The sequence below is a fragment of the Octopus bimaculoides genome, chromosome 14, assembly GCF_046866305.1.
Source record: "Octopus bimaculoides isolate indiv1 chromosome 14, ASM4686630v1, whole genome shotgun sequence".
NCBI lineage: Eukaryota > Metazoa > Mollusca > Cephalopoda > Octopoda > Octopodidae > Octopus > Octopus bimaculoides.
Genome location: NC_142941.1, coordinates 7150489 through 7178128, shown reverse-complemented (window position 1 = coordinate 7178128; position 27640 = coordinate 7150489). Strand labels below are relative to the sequence as shown.

The window sequence follows — 27640 nt, the reverse complement described above, 5'->3', positions numbered from 1 at the left end:
TGTGTGTGTGTGTCTGCGCGTGTGTGCATGAGTGTGTAATCCACGGGTAACGAATATCTTCCATTACTAAACGGAAAGGAATGTTCTGGAAGTGAGCCTTAGACGAAGAACATTACCTTTTTGACTGTCTAAATTTTCATCAACTTGTGTGTGTGTGAGAGAGAGAGAGAGAGAAAGAGAGTGCGTGTGTTAGTGAGAGAGAGATCTGTGTGTGTGAGAGAGAGAGTGCGTGAGTGTGAGAGAGAGAGAGAGAGAGTTTGTGTGTGTGTGTGTGTGTGTGTGTGAGAGAGAAAGAGAGAGAAAGAGAGTGCGTGTGTTAGTGAGAGAGAGATCTGTGTGTGTGAGAGAGAGAGTGCGTGAGTGTGAGAGAGAGAGAGAGAGTTTGTGTGTGTGTGTGAGTGTGTGTGTGTGTAATAGAATTCTAAGTCTAAACTTAGATGTTACTGTCAACCTTTTCCTTGTTAAAGTAAATATATTCATACGTCCATAGCTGTATTCATATTCGTAGACAGATAGACAGACAAACAGATAGATAGATAGATAGATAGATAGATAGATAGATAGATAGATAGATAGATAGATAGATAGATAGATAGACGGACGGACGGATGGATGGCTCGTCACGCAGAATTAAACACTTGTTATGCATATATGTATATATATATGCGTTTGTGTATGTGTATGTGTGTGTGTGTGTGTTTTAACTATCTTTCTGTCTGTCTGTCTATCTTTCTATTTGTCTGTCACTGTATCTCTCTACCCGAGTATCTGTCTGTCTACTTAGCTGTATATCTGCTTGCGTATCTCTTTACCAAAAGTATTTCAGTTCTTTACTTTCGTTACAATGAGGAAATATCTCTTGGAATGTTCCACTGTGTGAAAGCTATCTACACCACTCCTCTTAATCTCTTCGCCACCACCACAACACAACAACAACATACGCAAATGTCATCACAAGTGCTTTCTCTTCCTCTTTCTTCCCCCACTCTTCCTGGGACACACAGCTGCACGCTCATCCAATTCAACATTAGCTAGAGACATGGTTCCGAACAAACAGACTAAAACAATTGCAGCGTGGAAGGTGTTTATAAGCCATTTAAAAACACACAAAAACCGATAAATTCACTTCAACATTTAAATTTAATTTGCCAATATATTTTCGTCTTTTTGAGACCGCGACCTGATCACTGACAAAATTCCGTGATGCAGCACGGAATCTTGTCAGTGAAGAAGTCGCGGTCTCAAAGCAACGAACACGAAATTTTGTCAATGAACAGGTCGCGGTCTCAAAGCGACGAGCGCGGAATTATGTCAGTGAAGAGGCCGCGGTCTCAAAGCGACGAAAATATTTTGGCAAATTAAATTTAAATGTTGAAGTGAATCTAACGGTTTTTGTGTGTTTTTAAATGGCTTATAAACATCTTCCACGCTGCAATTGTTTTTGTTTCAGCATACGATCTCAGATCAGGTCCCTTGCAAGTACATTTCCGTAAGACTAAAACTAGCACCTATAAAATGAACCAGCAAACAATAAAACAATAACACTATAGGTTATCAAACTAACAGATAACATTCAGCACCATAGTTATTCCATAGACACAAAAGACAAACCCACAAAGCATTGCTTGCTGTAGTTATCCAATTTTCATAGAAGACAGAATTGAAAAAGGAAAATACACTGCAAAATTGCACATGAACACACACGTAGATGCATTTCGGCCACGTTGGGCCTCGTCAATGGCGTGTACTTACAGCCCATCATTTGCTTAGATGAAATTTGTCGCCTCGGATACATAGAAAAGTCAATGAAAAACATTCACTGGTACTGCGTGTAGCCGCCCAGTGGAAATACATCTAGTTGATGCTGAGATAGTTTTCGTCTGCCTCCGATATATATTGTGTTTTTTAAACACAGCACGGCAAATAAGAATTGTTATCTCCGGGCAAATACCACTGTAAACTTGCGTTTAAACGATGTATTCACATTAAGTATGGTACATAGATGGCTATTTTAATCGAATACTGCTTCTATTGCAAATAAAGGATAAATATACGTATGTGTATGCATTACATATATATATATATATATATATATATATATATATAGAGAGAGAGAGAGAGAGAGAGAGAGAGAGAGAGATAGATAGATAGATAGATAGATAGATAGATAGATAGATATGCACACATACATATACGTACACACGCACATACACATGTATGCATGCATGCATATATTTATATATATATACACACATAAATATATGTGTATGTATATATAGAAAGTAAAATACATACGCAAACACGTACACACGCAAACACACATACACACAAATAACGGCAGCCTCTACTACAACCGTCCTTAATTACAAAATTCTGTGTGGGATGCAGTTTGAATAGTAATAACATGCCCAGACAGCCACACGGCATTCCATGAGATGAAGTATTGTGTGTCGGATGTTCACAGCGCAAGCATCGGCTGGGAGGAGGCCTTGTGTATACAGAGGAGTAGAGAGCAAGGAATCCGTGGGATTCGCTAAAGCGTGCTAGGTGCTCGATCGAAACTGACCTGGGGTTAAAACAGCAGAGGAAATAACAAGAGTAACAGCAGAAGCAGCAGTAACAACAATAACGGATGACAATCGTAAGGTCGTGGGTTCGATTCCTGGTGACGCGTTGTGTCCTCGAGCACGATACTTTATTTCACGTTGTTCCAGTCTACTCAGCCGGCAAAAACGATTTGTGCCTGTATTCCAAAAGGGCCAGCCTTGTTACATTCTGTGTCACGCTGAATCTCTCTGAGAACTACGTTAAGGGTACATATGTCTGTGGGTTGCTCAGCCACTTGTGTGTTTATTTCACGAGCGAGCTTCTCCGTTGGTAGGATCGACTGAAACAATCCTCGTCGTAGCCGACGGAGTTCCAGAAGAAAATAACTGTTAGGAACAATAAGAAGAAAATACAACAAAAAGCAACAACAACAACAACAACCAGAAAAGCAACATGAGGCAATGCGGGAGCCTAAACGTGTTCACTAAATCTGTTAGAAAGGGCAGCTAAATCTCCCTCCAGTTCCACCCAACTCTCTTAGAAAACGTTTGCTCTGGATAATGTGGTGCTGAGTTTACGACATAATAGAAATTTAACGGGGTGGACATGGTTGGAATACCTTTACTCATAGGTCTACTCAGTCATGGTTGACCTGGGGTTAAACAGCTATGACAATAACAATAACAAAAACAACAGCAGAAAAAGTAACAGCATAGACGCGAGCGTGGATGTGTGGTTAAGAGGCTTGCTTTGTAACTACGTGGTCTCGGGTTCAGTACCACTGTGCGGCATCTTGCGTAAGTGTTTTCTGTTATACCCCCGGACTGACCAGACCCTTGCGAGAGAATTTGGTAGATGGAAACTGTGTGGAAGCCCCTCGTGTGTATGTGTGTGTATATATATGTGTGTATGTGTGTTTGTCTCCCCAACACCGGTTCACAACCGATGTTAGTTTGTTTAGGCCCCCGTAACTAAGCTGTTCGGCTAGGGAGATCGATACAATTAGTATCAGACTTAAACGTTAGTACTGGTGTCGATTTGTTCGACTAAAGCCTTCGAGGCGGTGCTACAGCATGGCCGGAGTCCAATAACTGAAACCGGTAACAACCGGAGTTCAATAACTATAAAAGGTAACAACCGCCATTTTGAGGGGAATTGGTCGATACTATCGACCTCAGTACATAACTGGTATATTATTTTATCGACCTCGGGGGGAAGATAGGTAAAATTGATCCCCGACATGAACTCAACTCAGAATAGGAAGTTTCGAAAGAAATGCCGTAAGAGAATTTGTTCGACGCTCCGACGGTTTTTGTTAGCTCAACGCCTTGAGGCAGCAGCAATCGCAATAATAATAAGAAAGCATAAACAAAGTAACAGAAACAACAACAACAACAACCAGATCAACAATAACAACAACGGCAGCAGTAACAACAACAACAACAACAACATCACTAACAGAAGCAGCAAGACCAAAATCAACAGAAACAGCGGTGGCAACAACGAAGACAAAAACAACGTCAGGAAGACTCGCCCACCATTGCGTCGAAATTTCATGTAATCCAGAAGCAGAGAAAGAGAGAGACAGAGAGAGAGAGACAGAGAGAGAGAGAGAGAGAGAGAGAGAGAGAGAGAGAGAGAGAGAGTAAGAGGGGGAGAGAGAGAGACAGAGAGGGCGGGAGAGACAGAGACAGAGAGAGAGAGAGACAGAGACACAGAGACACAGAGAGAGAGACACAGAGAGAGAGAGAGAGAGAGACAGAGAGAGAGAGAGAGACATAGAGAGAGAGAGACAGAGAGAGAGAGACAGAGAGAGAGACAGAGACAGAGAGACAGAGACAGAGAGACAGAGACAGAGACAGAGAGAGAGACAGAGAGAGACAGAGAGAGAGAGACACACAGAGAGACAGAGACACAGAGAGGGAGAGAGAGACAGAGAGAGAGAGAGAGACAGACAGACAGACAGACAGAGAGACACAGAGAGAGAGACAGAGAGAGAGAGGGGGGGAGACAGATAGAGATTCCAGAATACAAAATAAATATGTAGTAATTTGTTATTGAAAGCTAAACCTTACAATAGACTGGCGGCGTTTTTACAAGATTTCAACTGTTTACATGGTATAAGTTGCTTCTCCACGAAGTAGGTAGCTGGATGGAGATATCATCTAAATAGCTACAGCCAATAAATATAGACTTCATAGAAATTAATAGTTTTATAGATGTTGAGAAGAGGAGGTAGTTTTTGTAGATGCTGAGTAGAAGATAGTTTTATAGATGTCGGCTGCTTTAAGCATTTATGTGTTTTGTGTAATTAGTTCGTTATGTCTGCTGAAAATGCACATCTGCATATATTCATTTGTTCTTTTTGTTCTTTTATTCCTGTTTCAGTCATATGACTGCGGCCATGCTGGAGCACCGCCTTAAGGGGTTTCTAGTCGAAGAAATCGATCCTGGGACTTAATCTTTGTAAGCCTAATACTTGTTCTATCGTATTTCTGTTCCCGAACCGCTAAGTTACGGGGACGTAAGCACACCAACATCGGTTGTTAAGCGATGGTGGAGCGGAGACAAACACATACACGAAGACACACAAACATATATATATTCGCCATGTTGGACCGCTGAAATCTACAAGTTTTTTTTTATTATTATTTTCTCTTATTCCTTTCTGCTGAAGAGCGTAGGCTCGAAACGTAATAGTCTTTTTAATTTTTCCCTTGCTTGTTGTTCATACACCTGTGTTCGTCTTTTGTTTTTCTATAAATTTCAACTATATATACATACATACATACATATATATATATATATATATATATATATATATATATATACATATAATGTAAATATATATCTATATATATTTATTTATTCATTTATTTATGCGCCCTTTTAAAGCCTAGCCAGGCTCCTGGGCCCGGGACGCTAGTCCATCGCAGTGTTACTCAAGAAACAGGAAGAAAAAGTGAGAGAAAGTTGGGGCGAAAGAGTACAACAGGGGTCGCCCCCCCCCCTGCCGGAGCTTCGTCGAGCTTTTAGGTCTTTTCGCTCAATAAACACACACAACGCCCGCTCTAAGAATCGAAACCGCGAGTCCGCTGCCCTAGCCACTAGGCCATTGTGCCTCCGTATACATATATATATATATATATATATATATATATATATATATATATATATATATATATATATATATATATATATATATGTATGTATGTATGTATTTTTTTTTCTCCGTGTTTTTCTCCTTGTCTCCGTATTCTTTCTGTTGAAGAGCGTAGCTCGAAACGTCAAAGACTTTCCGTATTCCCGAGCGTCATACTAATACATCCTTTTGTTGTTTACACCACCTGTCCTCGTCTGTTGTTATTATTTGTATATTCTCCCATATATATATATATATATATATATATATATATATATATATATATATATATATATATATATATATATATATATATATCCGCCTGTCTGTATGCTTGAGTGTATATTTGCAACGAATACTTTATACATCTATCTTGAACCTTTATATAATGTCTCCTTCTCTGTGAGTTTGTGGTTTGTGCGGATGTTAGCGATACGACGGTGTGTTAGTAGTGTGCGTGCATGTTATGACATCCGCTCCTTTTCCAACAACATCCTATCATATTCAACGCCCCTGTCGCGCGTAAAATAAGTTATGTTACAGCAGATAATCAGATCATCCAACTGAGAATATCTGATCTGCTTATCTTTCCACACTTCAGTTATTCAAATTCTTCTTGATATATATAACGGATGGAGAAATGCGGAATGTACATTGTCTTGATCGCCTGATTTCTGCGTTTCAATGTAGCCTTTTAAAACACTTCACACACACATACATACATACATACATACACACACACACGCGAGTACTTTTGTGTGTGCGTATGTGCATATATATATATATATATATATATATATATATATATATATATATATATATATATATACAAGCAATATATGAGTATATGCATATATATGTACATGTATGTATATACGTTCATCTACATGTAGATACATATAGATACATAACTGGGTACATGACGTGGCAAAAGAACAAGGACAAAAATGGTAAACAAGGTGCAACAAACAAGCAGGCCACATAGAAACATCAGCTGCCACCATTAAAACTCCGGCGTTTCAAAGAATTAAGGCAGTACGCATCGTTAAAATGGTTCTTCCCACGAACACAAATTAAATTGTTTTCGTGGAGGGTAGTGGCGGACGGAAAACAAGACAGGAAAACGAAACGGTGAAATAAACAAACAAAAAGGCTGTACAGCCAGACGTGAAGTGTGTATGTCTTGAACGCTGTGAAGCACGGACAGGAGGGGCAAAGAAGTACGTGCGAGTTTGGTGATTCCAAGAACGAAAAGAAATAGCAGCCGGACACACGTGACCAAGGCTGTATGAAGAGAAAGAGTAGCAGAGGGAAAAGGAGGGGAGGAAGTAGAATAAAAGTGAGCAACGAGAGGTAGAGAGAGAGAGAGAGAGAGAGAGAGAGAGAGAGAGAGAGAGAGAGAGAGAGAGAGAGAGAGAGAGAGAGAGAGAGAGAGTAGTAGTAACGGTGAGAGGCGAAGAACGAGTAACAAGAGAGAGAGAGAGAGAGAGAGAGAGAGAGAGAAGTAGTGACATATATATATATATATATTATGTAATTAATACAGCGGGCATGAGCAGCATGGCTAGTAGAGAACAGCCCCTTCTTTATGCATGCACCTGACGTGACACAAACTGCAGGGACTGATGCAACACAATTAGACGCAGAATAGCCTACCCATAATGAACAGTTGCAAGATGGGTCGAAACGATCGTCGAGCTGAATAAAGACTAATGCTAAATCTATCTTCTGTTTCCTTCATCAATTATTATTATTATTATTATCATTATTATCATTATCATCATCATCATCATCATCATCATCATCATCATCATCATCATCATCATCATCATCATTATTTATATAGAGCGTCGAGCTGGCAGAATCGTTACCGCACCGGGCGAAATGCTTAGCAGCATTTCGTCAGCCTTTACGTTCTGAGTTCAAATTCCGCCGAGGTCGTCTTTGCCTTTCATCCGTTCGGGGGTCGATAAATTAAGTACCAGTGAAACACTGGGGTTAATGTAATTGACTATTCCCCTTCCTAACAATGTCAGGCCTTGTACCTATAGTACAAAGAAATATTATTATTATTATTATTATTATTATTATTATTATATAAACAATATCGAACACAAATAATCAAGGTATGTGTTTTGCCAGTTATATGTAAGTAGATAAAAAAAGAAAGTTACTGGTGAATATCGAAACACGTTCGATGCATCGAAATATTTTATACGAGTGGAAAATGCAGCTATGTAATATCACAGTACGTCTGCTTTTGTCTTGACCTCTCTTCCGGACCAGGCGTTAAATACGTATCTGGTTTAACAACGTGCTCAGAGACATTAATACATCAACTGTCTCTAGTAAACTGATAAGATGTTGAAATGTATGAGTGACTTGATATAAAATTGGTTAAAAGCTTTTCAAGTAGTGTACTAAAACAGACATGACGAAACATATGTCTCATATATTAACGTGTGTGCGTGTATGTGTGTATACTGGCTCATACACACACACACACACACACACACACACACACACACACACACACACACACACACATATGTACATGTATGTATGGGGATAGATAGATAGAGAGAGAAACCTATATACACTATGTATATGGTTCCTAGTTCAGTCCCACTGCATGGTATCTTTACAAGTCTTCCACTGCAACCACGGGCCGATCAAAGCCTTTTGAATGGATTTAGTTGACGGAAACTGAAAGTAGTCCATCATATATATATATATATATATATATATATATATATATATATATATATATATGTAAATATAGATAGATAGGTAGAGAGAATGTGTTTAAGGATGGTGACCTCTTCAATATATATATATATATATATATATATATATACGTGTCTGTATATAGTTGGGCGTGGATTCATTGGTTGTCTAGGCAGGCAACTGAAGATGTGTATATATAAATCTCCTCGAAAGTTAATGATTCTCCATAGTGTTTCTAGGTTAATAGCAGCAGTTAATATCGTTTATTGTTTAATTTCGAAGGATGATATGGTTAAAACTATGGTGGGGGAGATGACATAAAAGGAGGAGAAGAGGGAGAGATGGAGAAAGAAAGAAAGAAAGAAAGAAAGAAAGAAAGAAAGAAAGAAAGAAAGAAAGAAAGAAAGAAAGAAAGAAAGAAGAGATACCATCGGTTATATGGGTATAAAAAAGGGAAATGACGACGAATTATTGCTTCTGCCTACTCCCACCGCAACTACGACCACCGTACACTGCCTACACAATAGTTAACAGTAATAAACTTTACAGCGTCAGACAAGATCGGTTCCATCCATTTTCGCTGCTATCTATTCCTGAGAGGGACATGAAGGTGCCTAAAGACTCTCAGACACATTCTTCCTCCGTAGGGCCCTGTCAGAAGCAACCGGCATTAAACATTCCCGCTGGAATCCCAGGTGCGACCAAACTAAGACTACGGACATTATTCAACGATTTTGTTCTTGATCTACTCTGGCAGAGATTTACGTGTATGTAGGTAGGGGCGCTGGGTAGTGGAGGAATAGATTTACCACGTGACTAGCCATAGAGTTGTTTATGTTGTTGCTGTTGTTATTGTTGTTTGTAGTTGTTGGAGATAGAGAGAGTCGTTCACCAGATGGTGTTACTTGGCTCTAACTTTCTTCTTCAAAATCGGTTTTGTGTATATGTTATGAGTAAGCGGATCTGTACGTAAACATTTAGTACGCGTGTGTGTATATGCATATGTACATACATTCACATATGAATACGTGTGTGTGTGTGTGTGTGTGTGTGTGTGCACGGACATATATGTGTGTGTTTAAGTGCGTGTGTGTGCGCGCGCGTGTGTATATGTATATATATATATATATATATATACAGGCATACATACATTTATACATATATACATAGACACACATACATACACATCTATACAAGTATATATACATATATTTTGAATGGTTATTAATGTGTCTTCCAAACCGTAATTGTTTTAGTTTCAACACAGTCTCACATCAAATCACATGCCTGACAAAGACGAAACAAATCGTTTCCTGGATTCTTAGCCAGCGATCGAAACCTTAGCCTAGATTTTTCTACAAAATCCTCTCTATTGTTCTCGGCTTTAGCATTCGAAAACTTATGAGCGTCAACTGTCAAACTTCCCGTATATACCCGACTATAAAATGCCTTCGCCCATGAGACGCACCTCCGACTTACAAGGTTCAAATCGGGAATTTTATCATGAACCCGATTATAAGTCGCAGCTACGTTTTTTTATGCTGGAGAGCAAAGTTCGATTCATAATCGCGCCGACATTGTTGTTGTTCGGTAACCGAGCTTTCAGTAAACTGAATATGTCTTAAAACAACTGTTATCACATTAAGTCCATGCATTTTAGAAACCGTTGTTTATAATATAAAATTTTATCCTTGTCTCTTATTCCAAGCGTCGGAACTTCAGACGTGGCTTGTACCTAGAAAATATCTGAAGATCTTTTTATAAGACGTGCTTAAAAGTCGTACCTCCATATTTCAGGGGAAAAAAAGTACGACTTATAGCCGAGTATATACGGTAGATTTAGATAAGTTCTATTATTTAAATGAACATTCTTAGGTTAAATACGGTTCAAGAGAGATAAACTCATTACTTCCCATTGTTCTCCGACCCACATCCAGTTTTCCAACTTGTATAAATTCAGTTCTATGGCTGCTAGGAAAACGGATTGAAAGAGAGAGAAAGAGTACAAGAATTTACCTATTTGTGTAGGCAAGTAGAGTGGATGAAAGCTGTACAACTCGCAGTAACGAACTGAATTTAGTTCCACTTTTCTTTTCTTTCTTTTTTTCTTTTTTCGCCTCTTTCACGCATGGCTCACGTGCGGGACTATACGACTTTCATACTCTCTACTTGAAAGGAGAAAGGTAATTTCTTTTACTCTTTTCCTCTTCTTCTTTCATCTGTTCTTCCAGCAGTCACAGAACTGAGTTTAACCACCTACAGAATGGATAACAGAACTGCAAATAATCTGTGCACAACGACTCGAAGAAGTTTGCCAATTTGTGTAAATTGTGACAATAAAATAAATACCATATCAAATAATTATTTTTCTTCCTGTCTTTTATATGGTGCATTCAAATTGTTACAAATTTATCTCCAAGATAGAGATAATATAAATCGGGATTTTTTTTCTTCGAATGAACACAAACAGAAATATATTTATCAACTGAATGGAAGCTTGAAGCGATGTATGTTCAGACTGAATATACTGTAAACTGAGCGCAAAACTATAAGTAAATGCTGCAAAGAATTTATTTTGTTGCTCAACTGCCTCGGCTTTTCCTACTGGCCCGTAAAGACCTATATGTGCAATAAGCTGTGATATTTAGGTCGGCAACCAACTAATTAGATAGACATATCGATAGATATACAGCGAGACAGACAAGAAAGTCGACAAATAGATAGATAGATAGATAGGTGTTTTAGTTATTTTCGCTTTAACAAGGTGACAGACACCTACCGTTCTCGCTAGCAAATAGTCATTGTGTATCATTAGGTTTGTCTCCATTGTTTAACAATGACCGTCCTAGAAGTGAACCACTAATTACTTACAAACTCATTGTTTCACAGGTCTAAACTGTCAGCGTCGCCCACTACTTGGCGCCATTTTCATACATGGCTGTCGTTTGCTTTCGTCGTATGGAACACTTCATACCAATGTATGTACTAATATCTTTTGTTTTTCGATATGTATATGTGTATCTGCGTGTATATATGTATATACGTGTGAATGCATGTAAATGTGTATGCATGAATATATTCATGTAGGCGTGTATGTATGAATGTATGCCTGGATTTATGTGTGCGTGCATGCATGTTTGTGAATGTGTTAATGTAGACCTATCTACCCATCTGTCTGTCTATCTATTTATCTATCTGTCTAGCTACTATTCTACCTACCTATCTACCTTTCTTTCTATCTATCTCTTTATCTATCTCCTAACTGTTTGCCTGTCTATCTATCTATCTATCTATCTATCTAACTAACTATTTTTCTATCTATCTATCTATCTATCTATCTATCTATCTATCTATCTATCTATCTATCTATCTATCTATCTGTCTGTCTATTTTATCTATCTGTCTATTTTTGTACCGATCTCTCTTTTTCTAATTAACTCAGCATTTGTTTTCGCATACGTACGTACCAAGGAGAAGATTAGCAATAGGTTAAATCGTCTCTGTTAAATGTCGTCAGAAAGTCAAGATGGATAGTTACGGAGACGAAGAAAATATCGACGAAGAAAAAATCAATGAAGTTCCAGTGACATCGTCTCTGTTTCGTCTCAATTGGATAAGTGATGACAACGATTCTGATGACGACAATGGTGAGTTGAATAATGTTATCTAGCACCCACACCACTAAGAACTCGTTAAAAAAAGTCAGAGAATGTAAACGGTAGTTCTTTAAGTGTTTCGCTTGTGATTCAATTTTGAATTTGGACGTGATATGTAAAAAACCATCAATCTTTTCTTCTCATAAACAGAAACGTATATGTACACACACGCACGCACGAACGTACACACACACAAACACACTCAGACACGACACACACGCAAGGAAAATACTCACATACACGAGCACAAACACACACACATTCAAACATATACACATACTAGCTCACTCACACGAATATATGTATATATAAAATATGTTGTCTTTCTGTCTCTCTCCTCCCTTTCTATCTCTCTCTCTCTCTCTCTCTCTCTCTATATATATATATATATATATATATATATATATATATATATATATATATATATATATATATATATCTTCTTCTGTATACATGTGTATGCACATACACGCGCGCGGTGATGTGTGTATGAGAAAATGAAGTGAAGCATTATAGAAATGAGAGTTTTTATTTTCGTCTACCTCAAAGCTAATAATGGAGTACATACATACATACATACATACATACATACATGATATATGTGTATGTGTGTGTATGTATGCATATATAATATAATATAGTATATTTTATATATATATATAATACAATATAATATAGTATATCATTTAAATATATATATATATATATATATATATATATATATATATATATATATATATATATACACACATAGATATATATATATATACCGTATATTTCCGCGTATAAGAAGACTTTTAGATAAGATGAGCTGCTTTCTTCCAAGGAATCTAGTGCTCTTAGTCTAGTTTTTCCTTTGGGCTGACCAGATTGGAACAATCTCGAATATAACCAGCCGAAATTGCAAAGATAATCTGGAACTCGACTGAGGAAAGAAAACTCCGAATGACTCGTCCCTGTTTTCTTTGTATCGTCTGTCTGGATGTTTTGTTGTCCCTTTTTCGTATCACCTAACTGTCAAGATGTTTTGCGTTCTTGTCCCATTTTTGCATTATATATATATATACATACATATATATATATATATATATATATATATATATATATATATATATATTCACTGATCTTCTTCTTACATGATTTTCTTTCTTCTACATAGCTAACGACAACAACCGAGAGACCAAGCAGCCACAATCCCAATTCCTGACTTCAGAGCAAGAGAATAGTGCTCAACCTCAAAGCCCGATCAGAGGGAAACAAAATGGAGATGATGATAACAGTAAGCATTAAGATATTCGTATCTTTTGGATGGATATAACACGCAACCACTCATAATATACATACATACATACATACATACATACATACATACATACGTACATACATACAGGGTGCGGTGAATAAATTGTCGTGTAAATTACACAAAAATCAAAATAACACTGACATCTTATTTTAACAGATATATTTACAAGATTACATCTTGAAATACGAAGGAGTAAATTTATTCAATAAAATCGCCATCGGTTTCAACCCACGGCCTCCAGATGACTTAGGGGTCTCGTACAACTCTTCTGGACGAAATGCCTAACGACATTTCACCCGTCCTCACGTCCTGGATTCAAATTCCGACAAGGTCGACTTTGCCTTTCGTCCTTTCAGAGTCGATAAATTAAGTACCAGTGATACACTGGGTTCAATGTAATCGACTTGTCCCCCTCGCCCAAATTTCAGGCCTTGTGCCTAGTGTAGAAAGGATTATTATTATCATTATTATAACTAGTAGAATCATTAGCACACCGCACGAAATGCTTTGTGGTATTTCGTCCGTCTGCACGTTCTGAGTTCAAATTCCGCCAAGGTCGACTTTGCCTTTCATCCTTTCGGGGTCGATAAATTAAGTACCAGTTGAGTACTGGGGTTGATGGAATCGACTATCTCCCCCCCCCCCAAATTTCAGGCCTTCTGCCTGTTGTTGCTGTTGTTGTTGTTGTTGTTGTTGTATATGGTTTTAGTTCTTCACAAACCCTTGCTGCCAGCAAATTTGACCTCCATTATCTGCAGTTGCTTTGCCCAAACTCCTGTGAACGACTCCTTTCATATGGTTTCAGAGAACGATAAAGATCTGACGGTCCCTTCATCGGAAGACCTCTCTATGTCTGACCGAAATGAAAACCAGAGTAACTACGGAAGTCTGGGTAGACGGCTGGCCAAGAAAAGGAGCATGTCAACGCGAACGCCTTCTTCACCTGGTAAGTTCTAGAAATCTCTATGCATTATTCGCTATTTACGACCAAAGTAGTATTTGTTCAAAATAGCATTCTGTATATCTTACTTAAAATGGTTATACCATAGAAAGCCATAAAACTGTGGTATTCGTCTTGAGAAAGTATCTTGTATAGGCGTATAATGCTAAAAAGCACAGAAATATATTAGTAGCAAACGAAAAGCGTCCAGCAGCGGTGGTGGGATTGCTAAATCTACATTTCACCTTCATTGAGCATCATCAACAGTTGTTATCCACCGGCATCCACATGATTTTATAAATCTAGCCTCCACTGATATAGAAAAACAGTGATTAACAAGTCACTTGTGAAGAGGTGTGACTTAGTGGTTAGGGTGTTCGCTTCCCAATCGTAAGGTCATGTGTTCGATTCCCAGCAGCGCGTTATGTCCTTGAAGAAGACACATTATTTCATGTTGCTGGCAAAAATTAGTTGTACCTGTACTTCAAAAGGAGCGGCCTTGTCACATTCTGTGTCACGCTGAATCTCCCCGAGAACTACATGAAGAATGCGCGTGTCTGTGGAATGCTCACTCACTTACGCGTTAATTTCACGAGGAGCTTGTTCCATCGGTCGGATCAACTGAAATCCTCATCGTCGTAACCAACCGACGGATGACCACTTTAGTGTCGTGGTTAGCGGATAAGCAGCGTAAAAATTTATTACTAACAAATGGAAGCAGTATTAAGTTCAAATGTAAATAATGTAAAGGTTTAATGTCTCTCGTTTATAGACCCTCACATCTTGATTATCTTGTTTATAGGGCCTCACATAAAGAACGCTGGAGTGATTGATGTGAGCCCGAAAATTGCATTAAGGAAGAAAACAAAGGACAGCCCTTTCAACAGCCTCGAGAAGATGGCGGCCATTTTACTGAACGTTGAAGAGATGAAGTTGGTGATGCATTTCATGTATGAAGTAAGTCACTGATTAGAAAATGCTTTTTTTATAATGTGAGTTTTGATGGCGTTGAGGTCGATTTTTGCCTTTCATGCATTTGGACTTGGTAAAATAAAATACAGGTGTCGCCCTGTGAGACTGAACCCGAAACCACTTAATTATAAAACATGCTTTTTTTAATCACACAGCCATGCCTGTACCTATACCAAACACTACTTTTTCACTTCAATATGATACATACACACACACACACACACACACACATATATATGACTGGCTTATTTCAGTTTCCGTCTACCAAATCCACTCACAAGGCTTTGGTTGGCTCGAGGCTATAGTAGAAGACACTTGCCCAACGTGCCACGCAGTGGGACTGAACCCGGGGAACCATGTGGTTAGGAAGCAAGCTTCTTACCACACAACCACGTATTGAGTTCAAAATTTGGCACAAGGCGAGCAAGTTCGTGGGGTGTGGGGTGTAAATTGATTTCATCGATTCCAGAGCTTAACTGGTATTTATTTTATCGAGTGCCCAAGGATGAGAGGTCAAAGTCGACTTCGGCGGAATTTGAACTCAGAATTTAAAGACAGACGAAATGTCGATAAGCGTCTTTCGCAGCGTGCTAACGATTCTGCCAGCGCGCCGCCTTATTACATCATATCAGATTGTATCATCATATCATACTATTTCATATCATATTATATTATATTAAGGCGGCGAGCTAGCCGAGACGTTAGCACGCCGGGCGAAATGCTTAGCGGTATTTCGTCTGTCTTTACGTTCTGAGTTCAAATTCTGTCGAGGTCGACTTTGCCTTTCATCCTTTCGGGATCGATGAAATAAGTACCAGTTACGCACTGGGGATCGAAGTAATCGCCTTAATCCCCCCCACACACACACACACACACACAAGCTGCCCTTGTGGCAAAAATTTGAAATAAAGAAAGCGGTGAGCTGGCAGAAACGTTAGCACGCCGGGCGAAATGCTTAGTGGTATTTCGTCTGCCGCTACGTTCTGAGTTCAAATTCCGCCGAGGTTGACTTTACCTTTCACCCAATCGAGATCGATGAAATAAGCACCAGTTATGCACTGGGGTCGATGTAATCGACTAGCCCCCTTTCCCCAAAATTTCCAAGGCCTTGTGCCTTGAGTAGGAATAATTGTATCATATTATATTAAATATTAAGAATTGTGATGACACTATTTTCGTTGTTTCAGTATTGTAAAAGTAACGATGTTGAATTGCTTGTCAGCCAGTTGTATGATATACTAAATATAGGCCATAAACGCCAGCTGTTCGTTCAAGTACGGTGAGTTTTTGTTTTTGTTCTTTATTTTCTTTTTCATAAATAATCTCTGTTACATAATATTTACGCCTTATTACTATAATTACTACAAACTGCGTCACTTCAGGGAGGCCATTCCCTGTAAAGTAACAATATTGTTTACTCTCTAAGGCGGCGAGCTGGCAGAAACGTTAGCACGCCGGACGAAATGCTTAGCAGTATTTCGTCTGTCTTTACGTTCTGAGTTCAAATTCCGCCGCTCCCATCACAATTACACAGGGATAGGAACAAATAGACATGAAACTCATAGGTCCAACTTCTCTGCTCATTTTTAAGTTCCTATTTTTTTCTGCACTGATGAGTACTTTGATATTTGCAAATTCTGGGAATGAATTTATGTCTATGTATGAAACGATCGCATGCATGAATAAACTTCTTACAACTTTTTAATATCTTACCTCCTCCATTTTTGACAAATATGATTAGATTTATAGAACTTCATTCTACGATTGTACAGATACATTTGGTGAACTCTACATATTCTTTTCTACTCTAGGCACAAGGCCCGATATTTTGGGGGAGGGGGCCAGTCGATTAGATCGACTCCAGTACACAACTGGTACTTAATTAATCGACCCCGAAAGGATGAAAGGCAAAGTCCACCTCGACAGAATTTAAACTCAGAACGTAAAGACAAACGAAATACCGCTAAGCATTTCGCCCGGCGTGCTAAAGTTTCTGCCAGCTCGCCGTGTCTACCAATTCTACATATTACAGTTTAACCGTTACAATTTTACCGTTACACATACGTTTTATTTTTTAAATATATATTTAACATATTCGCCTTTCAGAGAAGCCATATCACCGTTTCATTGCGACCAGTTCGACGCTGCACTGGCGAGACATCGCAACAAGGACTTCCGAAAGACAGATTCTAAAAGACAACTTCTGGATTGTGGTAACGGTAACAGAAAGAAATCTGTATTGGCGGATTTTTTAAATTTCTTTGTATACTTCAATTCTACTCTCTTTGTACACACACACACACACACACACACACACACACACACACAGATACATTCACACAAAGGCTCAAACGAAAAGCATACACATGGAAACACACGTGCACGCACATATACACACATACAAAAGCACACACTTACATAGTGCATACACACATAACAGCACATACATACACATACACGCACTAATGCATATACAAGCAGCACGCACGCACACACACAAACAGACACACGCACACACATACACACTCAAACACATGTGCACACTGACAAGCACATACACACAAGCACACACATACATGGACACACACACATGCACGCACACACGTACACACATTAGTACACACACCAAAAGGTACACACATACAAACACACGCAAAATCACACACAAAGTACACTCACATCCGCACCCTTATTGAAGCACACACACACACACACACGCACGCACGCATACACAGACACATTCAAACGCAAGTTTCTCTCTCTCTCTCTCTCTCTCATACACACACACACACTCGCACACTCACTGCAACGCAATGAACAAGCCCCTGCGCTGTCACCTGGCCTACTAGAAATAACAGCCAAATCTCCCTTTCAATTACATTTCCATACGTATTGAAAAACGATGGACAGAATACATAACGTAATCATAAGTTGAGATTCAAGAAAATTAAAACAAATACAAAACATGAACGTGGAATATAAATGTGGAAGCCTGTCGTGTGTGTGTGTGTGTGTGTGTGTGTGTGTGTGTGTGTGTGTGTGCTTGTCTGTGTCTGTGTTTGTTTGTCTGTGTGTCTATGTGTGTAACAGTGTGTGTTCATGTTTGTATGTGTGTGCGTGCGTGTGTTTGTCCCTCCAACACCATTTGACAACCGGCGTTGGTTTGTTTACGCCCCCGTAACATAGCGGTTCGGATAAAATGATCGATAGAATAAGTACCAGACTTTAAAAATAAAGGGGGGAGTTGATTTGTTCGACTAAAGCTTTTCATGGTGGTGCTCCAGCATGGCCGCAGTCCAATGCTTGAAAGAAGCGGAAACAAACAAAAAGAAAGAGAAAAATCAACAACAACACTATCATCAGCAACAACAATCAATCAATCAGTAATTTAAATATTTCAAGCCCCTACTGAATCAGTAAGAGCCTTCGTCTACCATTCCTGCCTACCATTGCAGTTGACCAGCCGCTGCTGAGGGAGGTGCAGTTCAGGAGAAGACAACTCGAACTACAACTTCAGATGTCAGAACAGATGAAAAAAGTGAGGCCAAAACATTATAAATGGTGAGTAACGCAGAATGACTGAGAAATGCCTTTTGCGTTTAAAAATAATCTAAAAATTCATTTGAATGAACATGTGATTAAACTAAAAAAAAACTTTCGTTCGGTTTGCTGTGTATAGACAAAGTGAAAGGGAAGTGACTCATATTTTAGCACATGGATTCACATACTTCTTTTTGTAGTGAATGAGTTGAGGATAAATATGATAAATAATTATCTAAAGTCCTATGTTTGCATTCAAAGAGAGAAGATTTATTGGAATAACAGAAACAAAAGGAGGAAGGAAGTTATTTAAGTAGAGTCATTGAAATAAATATTGCGTTGGATTAACAGAATAGAAATATGAACAATAACGAACTGTTTGCCTGGGAATCGGAAAACATGCGAGCGGTGTTAGCCAAATTATGTCACTTGTTAAAATAATATGTTGATATAACAAAAGATTCCTTAAAGTACAATGACATGGCCATTCGTAATCGGCGTTAACAAAGCTCTGGTCAGAGTACCACGCATCATTGCTATTTTGCAGAATATTTAGCAAAATCTTCCACTTCTATTTCACAGCAGCAACGATGATGAACTTGAGAAGCTGATAACAGTCTACGTGTCCAAGAACAATCCGACGTTAGGTAAGCAACACATTCTTGAAAACACCGAAGAACGTCAGTCTGTCTGTTCATCTAACTATATTATATGTGGTAAGAAGTTTGCTTCCCAACCACATGGTTTCGGGTTCAGTCCCACAGCGTGGCACCTTGGGCAAAATAACTTCTACTATAGCCTCGGGCCGACCAAAGCCTTGTGAGTGGATTTAGTAGACAGAAACTGAAAGAAGCCTGTCGTATGTGTTTGTGTGTGTGTGTGTGTGTGTGTGTGTGTAAACGTTTATGCGTGTGTCTTTGTGTCTGTACTTGTCCTCACACCATCGCTTGACAACCGATGTTGGTGTGTTTATGTTCCTGTAACTTGGCGGTTCGGCCAAAGAGACTGATAGAATAAGTACCAGGCTTACAAAGAATAGGGCCTAGGGTCGATTTATAATGAGAATTATTCTACCGTGTAAAAATACGAATTAATGATACTGGTCGATTGGAAGGAAAAATATCTAGTTTACAGGGATTAATTAGCTAAAACACAGAGACATTCGAAATCAAAGTCTAGCTACACAGAAATATGCTCTCTAACTTGAATAACCAATCCCTGAACAATATTCTTCTGCTAGTCATATGCACATATGCATACACCAGCGTGTAACGAAGGCATTACCACTAGTTAGTTGTAAAACAAGTGTTTGTGTGTGTGTATATGCATGTATGTATACTTATGTATGTATATATGTACGTATGCATGTATGCATGCTTGTATGTATTTGTGCATGGATGTATGTGCGTGTGTCTGTCTGTATGTATATATACATGCATGTATATACGCAAGCATATATGTGTGTGTGTGTCTGTCTGTATGTATGTATGTATGTATGTATGTATGTATGTATGTATGTATGTATGTATGTGTACAATTAAACAGAGCCCAACGGAACTGGTGTTGATATGCCCCGGCAAGACTTGTATTATTTAGTAGAATCGACAGAAAGATTTACAATGAATTTGCAGTGAGAAGTGAAGACGCCAACGTTTCGGAGAAAAACTTTCTTCAACAAAAGGTTGACAGGAGACAAAGGAACGAGAGACCATAACGTTTTATGTTCTATAGTTACAAAAACTAGCTGCAATTTATAGGACGTAAAATTTTACTGTCTCTTATTAACTCCTTTCCAGTTATCTTTTCCCTGAAGAGGGACTATCTCCGAAACGCTGGCTTCTCCACTCCTCGCGGCAAAGTCACTGTACTCTTTTTGTCAATTTTACTATAGATAGATAGATAGATAGATAGATAGGTAGGTAGGTAGGTAGGTAGGTAGGTGGGTAGGTAGGTAGGTAGGTAGGTAGGTAGGTAGGTAGGTAGGTAGGTAGGTAGGTAGGAGTGTAATTCACCATGAACAATATGAGGAATGATATGGAATTATTCTTTACATTTCAGGAATAAGTGTTACTCGTGGATCCGATCCCTGTAATCCGGTCTTAATAGAAAGCGTTCATCCGGGAGGAGCAGCTGCACAGACTCAGAAAATTCTAGTAAGTATTCTATTAATTTAACTATTTTGTGGCATCGCATTTGGATTTTATGACTTCATTTATTATGACTATTATGCTTCATGGTTGAGTACCAATATATAGGGTACTGTTTGATTACCAGTGGTGGCGCTTTTACGTCCCTGTAACCTAGTAGTTCGGCAAAAGAGAACGTGTTTATAACCCATTGACGGAAGTCATTAATAAACACACAAAAACCGTTAGATTCACTTTGACATTTAGATTTAAAACCGCGACAAAATTTCGTGCTGTTCACGGACCCGCACAGAATTTTATCAGTGAACAGATCACCGTTTCAAAGCGACGAAAATATTTTGACAAATTAAATCTAAACGTTCAAGTGAATCTAGTACGGTGAATGTTTCATTGGAATATACAGATTATTCAACAAAGAATTAAATAAATGAAGATAAAATAATAATACTGAAATATTATCAAAAAAACATTTAATAGATCAATATATATTACATTTTAACCGTTTTTCTTTTTAAACATTATATACAACAAATCACAGATATGAAATTTTAATAATGAAATGTCTGTGAACATAATAATTTTAGAGAATGTAACGTTTTCATAACTGTGATGCCTGTGGAATCCTCCTGCTGTAATGAATTGTCTTTGGCCAGTAAAAGTCTTTACGGCTAATGGATCGCCAACCCTATACAATGAGCGTGAGTGAACACGAGAAAAGCGAATATTTATTCGTAGGTTTCCTCAAGAGAAATTTAAGCAACAGAGGTCCATCATGTTCTTTTAAGTTTGTAAGAAGATTTTTAAAATTATTTTTGAAAGTGGTAGTCTAATGTCTTTTAACGATTGTACTGAGAAATATATATGCGTGTGTCTAAGTACATATATATATATATATATATATATATATATATATATATATATATATATATATATATATATATATATATATATGTTTATATATAACTATGACCACTAAAGTGGTCATTTAATGTGCTAGAAATAGACCACATGTTGTGTCTACTAAGACCTAATGGTTCTCAAACGAAGTTCAGCAAAATACCAAAACGTATGCGGGCAATGGTAATAAATCGATATTAATTAATATCTGATTTTTTACCCTATGTTTTAATTTTATATATATATATATATATATATATATATATATATATATATATATATATATATATACAAGCATATTATTAATAAAATTAATAATATATATATATATATATATATATATATATATATATATACAGAAGGAGAAGTTGAGAGAGAGGTGAGAGTTAGAGATTGAGGTAAAAACAGTGATAGAACACTGCTGTGGCGTTGCTGCTTGTCTTCGTGAAATTACCCGTTTTTCATTTGTGTCAAACTGTTCAATAATAAAATGAATTTTAAAATGGCTGTAAGTAAATCATCATTCAACTATCATCTGAAAGCGGTGAATGGTGGGTGGGGGGGAAGCTGAAGTGGACAGTCACTGTGAGTCGTCTAGTTTACTTGAGCGTTCGGTGAGAGATCGAGGTAAAAAAAAACAGTAGATGGATAGATAGATAGATAGACAGATAGACAGACAGACAGACAGACAGACAGATAGATAGATAGATAGATAGATAGATTAGCGTTTCTTTTACTGTGACCATCACAGTAAAAGAAACGCGAGTTATCTATTACTTTTAACTTGTTAAATTTTTGACAGAGAAAAATAACATATAAGAGAAATTTAAAGAACGGAGATTCGCCATCTTCTTTCCGTTTTGTAGCAAACTTCTTTTAAAAGAAAAATTTTTCGAAAGTTGTTGATTAGTGTCTTTGACGATCGTATCGAGAAAAATATATCTGTGTCTGTATACATACATGCATAATACATGCATGCATACTTTTTTTACATACATACCTACTTGCATGCATGCATACATACATACATACATACATGCACGCGTACATACATACATACATACATACATACATACATACATACATACATATACACATGCATACATACATACCTAAACACATATATTTGACAATATTGGCCGTGTACAGCGCGGCGAGCTGGCAGAAACGTTAACACGCCGGGCGAAATACTTAGCGGTATTTTGTCTGTCTTTACGTTTTGAGTTCAAATTATGCCGAGGTTTACTTTGCCTTTCGTCTTTTCGGGGTCGATAAATTAAGTACCAGTTGCGTACTGGGTCGATCTAATTGGCTGGGCCCTCTCCCCAAAAAGTTCCGGGCCTTGTGCCTAGAGTAGAAAAGAATATTGTCTCGTGTACTCACTTTTGAACACATTTCATGTATATCTACGTATTCCTATGTTTTTGCAGCCTGGGATGACGTTAATTTCGATTGAAGATGAAGATATTCGTTGCGTCAGTCACCAGGCAGCTGTGTTTCTTATAAGAAAGGCGTTTTGCAGTCACAAGCGTCCATATTTAAAGATGATACTAAGGAAGCCTAGCACAACCAACAGTCCTGAAACGGCAGCGATTTGATTATGGAAACCCATGCAGACAATAACAAGAAGAATTTTCACACAATAACATACTGTATGGACAGTAAACTGGTGCCAGCCCCTTGTAAATACCCCTCATAGGTTAAAACGAGTGTAGGGAGAAAGCTCCAAAACTTACGCAAAACGTTACCTTTGTATCACGTTTTGTGTATGAAATCTCCATTGAACTAGAATAACATGTTCTTTTATTCGCTTCAGTCGGCTGCGGTCATGCTAGACGTATCACCGAGATTTTGGATTTTTTCATACGCTTCTTCTTTGGGTGATTTCGTCAGGGTGATGGAATTTCATATCACCAATCCTGTATGTGCTTTTGCCCTGGTTGTTGGCCCATTTGATATTTGAGGGAGTTTGACACCGCTGCCCTCATATGTTCCTCATGTCTGGCTGTTGGTTCATCCGGTATTCTGGAGAGGAGAATGTCTAGTTTCTTTTATGAAGACATTCACGTCCATATTGTGTAGGTTTCTTAATTCTTGTGACAGGGTATTGAAGACCTGTGGCCCTATGAACCTTAATCTATTGCAATATATATATATATATATATATATATATATATATATATATATATATATATATATATATATATATATATATATATATATATAAAGTTGTAGTATATTGTCAACTTAATGTGACAATCCCAATAAGGGAACACACTACTGCCGTTTAGCCCTAGGAAGCTGGACCGCTTCCTGTCGGCCTTGACACAATTACTGTGTCCTTAAGTTTGCGAGGGGGAGACAAGCTCCTCCACCCAGCCTAGCCTGCATTCAGAGACATGTTTCTGAGTCTTTGCTCGTCATCAGCCTGAAGTAGCTCACCAATTCTCTTTATTACGATAATAATATCTTACATAGATTGGACAATACAGGACACTACAAACATTTAAGAATTGTCATTTAGTGAGTCTTTTTAGCTTTTTTTGAAAAAATATACGTTTAAAAATATATATATTTAAAAATTTTTCTACAAAACTTGGAATATTACCAATGGTTTACACCTAATTCCAGGGTACACCAGTCTACACCTTTGTATTTTTTCAGGAAAGTTTTAAGTAGGGCCGCTCACTCGCAACTTCCTTCCTACTTCCTTCCATCTTTCCTCATATACTCTTCTAGACAGGTGTCTTCTCTCCAGCCCTATCTTGCTTTTCAGGTGGTACCTGAAATAGTATAGCATTCCAGGGCCGGAGATGAAGGTTCTTGTCTTCATCCCTTGCATTCGAGTTCTCCATGCACACTCTTTCATAACTGCGACTGTACATAGGAAACAAGCCTCACCTTCCTTAGGTAGTCCGGCGGGCGGTGCATTCTTAATCACAGACTCAGCCGATAGCTGTACTCTTCCTAGGTGCGACAGCACGTGTTCGACGTAAATTGTCATCTCCGAAAGATGGGTGCACTGAACAAGAGCGTGCAGGATGGTTTCCTTCTCCTGCCCGCATCTTGGACATTCGGGTGGCACTGAAATCCCGTGCCTGGACAATTTCTCGTGGACAGGTAAAGCATTCCTGAAACACTGCCAATTCAGGGATCTTTGGTAATTATCCAAATACCCCGCCCTGAAAGTGTTCCGAAACAGGTTGGATAGCTGGTTCTCATCGAGCCCCAGTGTCTCTCCTAGCACGTCGTCACTTTTAAACTCTACCAACCCTTTGTAAAACGCAGAGGTGGTATTCCCGCTGCCGGCCTTACCCGCCTTGTGGATTAGCTCAAGTGCCTGCCGGCATTCCTTTTGCCATTCAGTCGATTTCTGTCTTTTAATTAAACCGGGTTTAAATCCCTCTAGAGAAGCTGGTCGTGGAAAGAATTCCTCGGCGAGCAAATTCCACACCTGACCACCATCCAGGTAAGACCAGAGATGCCTTAGTCTCAGTGCATATTTGCACATCAACAACCACGGCATCCCTAGGCCACCCTTTAACGGTTCCTGACAGCACACGGAGCGCCTCACAAGCGGCTTTCCCCTCCACAAAAAGCGGAAGAGAATCCGAACCAGCTTGTTTAGCCACAAATCAGGGCAGGGGACGACGGTGAGGCGGTAGGTGATAACTGACGCAATAAACGTCTGCACCACCTCCGCCCTTCCTTTCAGGGACAGCGCCCTTCCAGACCAAGTCCGGGATAGCGCTTCTACCCTGTTCGTCACCTCGCTCCAATTTTTCTCCGTCTGGGAGTCCGGACCAAACCAAACTCCGAGCAACTTAACAGGGCCATCCGTCCAGTGTCCAACAACACTGGACGTTATCGGCTTGCTGCTCCAGGTGCCGAGCCGCAAACCTACAGACTTGTCCATGTTAACTTTTGCCCCTGCCACCGTCTCGTATCTTCTGATTGCCTCTGCTACGCGAGGTAGCTGAGTCATCTTGGATACGGTGATGGTGACGTCATCCGCATACGCCGAAACACCTTTACCACATCCGATTTCATTAGTGGTGCTTCCCAACTTCTCCAACCTCCGCAGCAATGGCTCGAGAGACAGAACATACAGAAGCGGAGACAGGGGGCACCCTTGACGGACTGAACGCCTGATCTCAAACGGCTCCGACAGGTAACCGTTCACCTGAACCGTGGATTTGATGCCACCATAAATGGCCTTGATCCAACCGCGGAAATCCGGGCCTAGCCCAGCCGCCTCAAGGACTGCCGCCAGGTACCGATGATCAACCCTATCGAAGGCCTTACTTTGGTCTAAATGGACCAATGCCCCACCTTTACCGGAAACTTTCCCCACCCTGTCTAAGGTGTAGCGTAAGAGATGAAGATTGTCCTGGATCGACCTGCCAGGAATGGCACATGTTTGCGCCCCCCCGACAAGCTTATCCGCGACAGCCGTCAACCTTTTTGCTAGCACCTTGGCCAAAATCTTTAACTCTACATTCAGTAGAGTTATGGGCCTGAAATTACTGATATGGTCCCCCTTGCTCGGGTCTTTTCTGACCAGCGTCACCACTCCCCGACTCACAGAGCAGGGAATTCTCCCATTCTGTTGCCAGTTCGTGTACACGCCAGCCAGCAAGTGTCCGAACAAGTCCGGCATTGTACTATAAAACTCGTAGGGCAAACCATCCAGTCCCGGCGACCTGTCCCGCGCGCTCTCTGCCAGTACCTCTTTGACCTCCGCAGCTGTGATCGGCCCTTCACAACGCCCCACCTCGCTTGCTGAGAGTCGCGGTCCGTCAGCCAGGACATCCCTTAAGGGCTCCCCATGGTCCAACGTCTCGTTCGTCCCAAACAACCGTGCGAAATGCTGATGAAAGGCCTTCTGCATCTCCTCCTGTCCTTCGATCCGGCGCCCCTGTTCGTCAATTAAAGACTGCACAGAAGCATTTCTGCCTCTCCGACTCTCCACATGACGGGCCCATCCGGCAACATTAATACCTTCTCTGCCTACCGCGCGTAACTTAGCCCTGACTCTACTACCTTCGTGTTTGGCTTGGAGGTGACGGAATAATACCGACCTCGCCGCCAACACTCTGGATGCAGAGCCTGATACTATGGCCTCCTCTAATTCCTTAGTTAGATTCCCTTCTACTCTTGCTCTCTCTAAACTTAGCTCTTTACTAAATCTAAGAGACTCTAAACGTATGGCTCTTTTGAGGGCGCACCACCATCTGTTATTAACGATGGCTCCGCATAATGCCCTCTGCACTAATTCCTTCACCCGAGCACGGAAGACTTTACTAGTCAAAATAGACTTGTTCATCTTCCAGTACCCGGGTCCCTGTCTATGACACTTAGCTAACTGCATCCTACATGTCACAAATTTGTGATCCGTGTAGGAAGTACAGTGAAATTGTGGACAACTAACTATATCCCTATCACTGTCTTTTATAATCACCCTATCTAAGTAAGACCTCTGTGAACCGTCGTTATTAGACCACGTCCACTGTGGAACGAACGGTTCATCCAGTCTATATCGGTCTACTAGTTTATAGCTTGCTAGTAGCCTTTTTAGGCCAGGGCTTTCCCTTCTATTGATTGAGCCACCACTATCCACTTGCGCGTTGAGAATAGCGTTGAAGTCTCCTGTTAAAACTAAAGTTTTCGACGTCGCTAGGAAATTTTCCAAATCTCGAAAAAAAACCGTTTGTCTATTTTCTTGCGGAGCATATAGTGCTACCAACCTGAAAGACTGCTTATTCGCGT

At 39.4% G+C, this 27640-nt stretch overlaps 1 protein-coding gene and 1 long non-coding RNA gene across 3 annotated transcripts in view; one reads left to right on the top strand and one right to left on the bottom strand.

The window, feature by feature from the left end:
* The window catches only part of LOC149132613 (uncharacterized), an 88079-nt gene extending 64686 nt beyond the window's left edge, over positions 1-23393 (bottom strand). Inside the window, exon 1 of the long non-coding RNA XR_016244198.1 lies at positions 23255-23393. This is a non-coding gene — a long non-coding RNA (uncharacterized LOC149132613). The remainder of the gene's footprint in view (positions 1-23254) is intronic.
* LOC106873395 (uncharacterized) overlaps positions 1-27640 on the top strand; it is a 51990-nt gene that overhangs the window by 15198 nt on the left and 9152 nt on the right. The window contains exons 2-12 of one of the 2 annotated variants that reach the window (XM_089362264.1): positions 11306-11394; positions 11859-12063; positions 13232-13351; positions 14181-14321; positions 15118-15272; positions 16475-16566; positions 17394-17506; positions 18743-18848; positions 19410-19474; positions 20886-20980; positions 23302-23469. In XM_089362264.1, the coding sequence (XP_089218390.1) occupies positions 11943-12063; positions 13232-13351; positions 14181-14321; positions 15118-15272; positions 16475-16566; positions 17394-17506; positions 18743-18848; positions 19410-19474; positions 20886-20980; positions 23302-23469 (1176 nt within the window). In that variant the 5' untranslated portion in view covers positions 11306-11394; positions 11859-11942. Of the gene's footprint in view, positions 1-11305; positions 11395-11858; positions 12064-13231; positions 13352-14180; positions 14322-15117; positions 15273-16474; positions 16567-17393; positions 17507-18742; positions 18849-19409; positions 19475-20885; positions 20981-23301; positions 23470-27640 lie in introns of those variants that run through there. The other variant, XM_089362265.1, reaches the window with a different exon arrangement.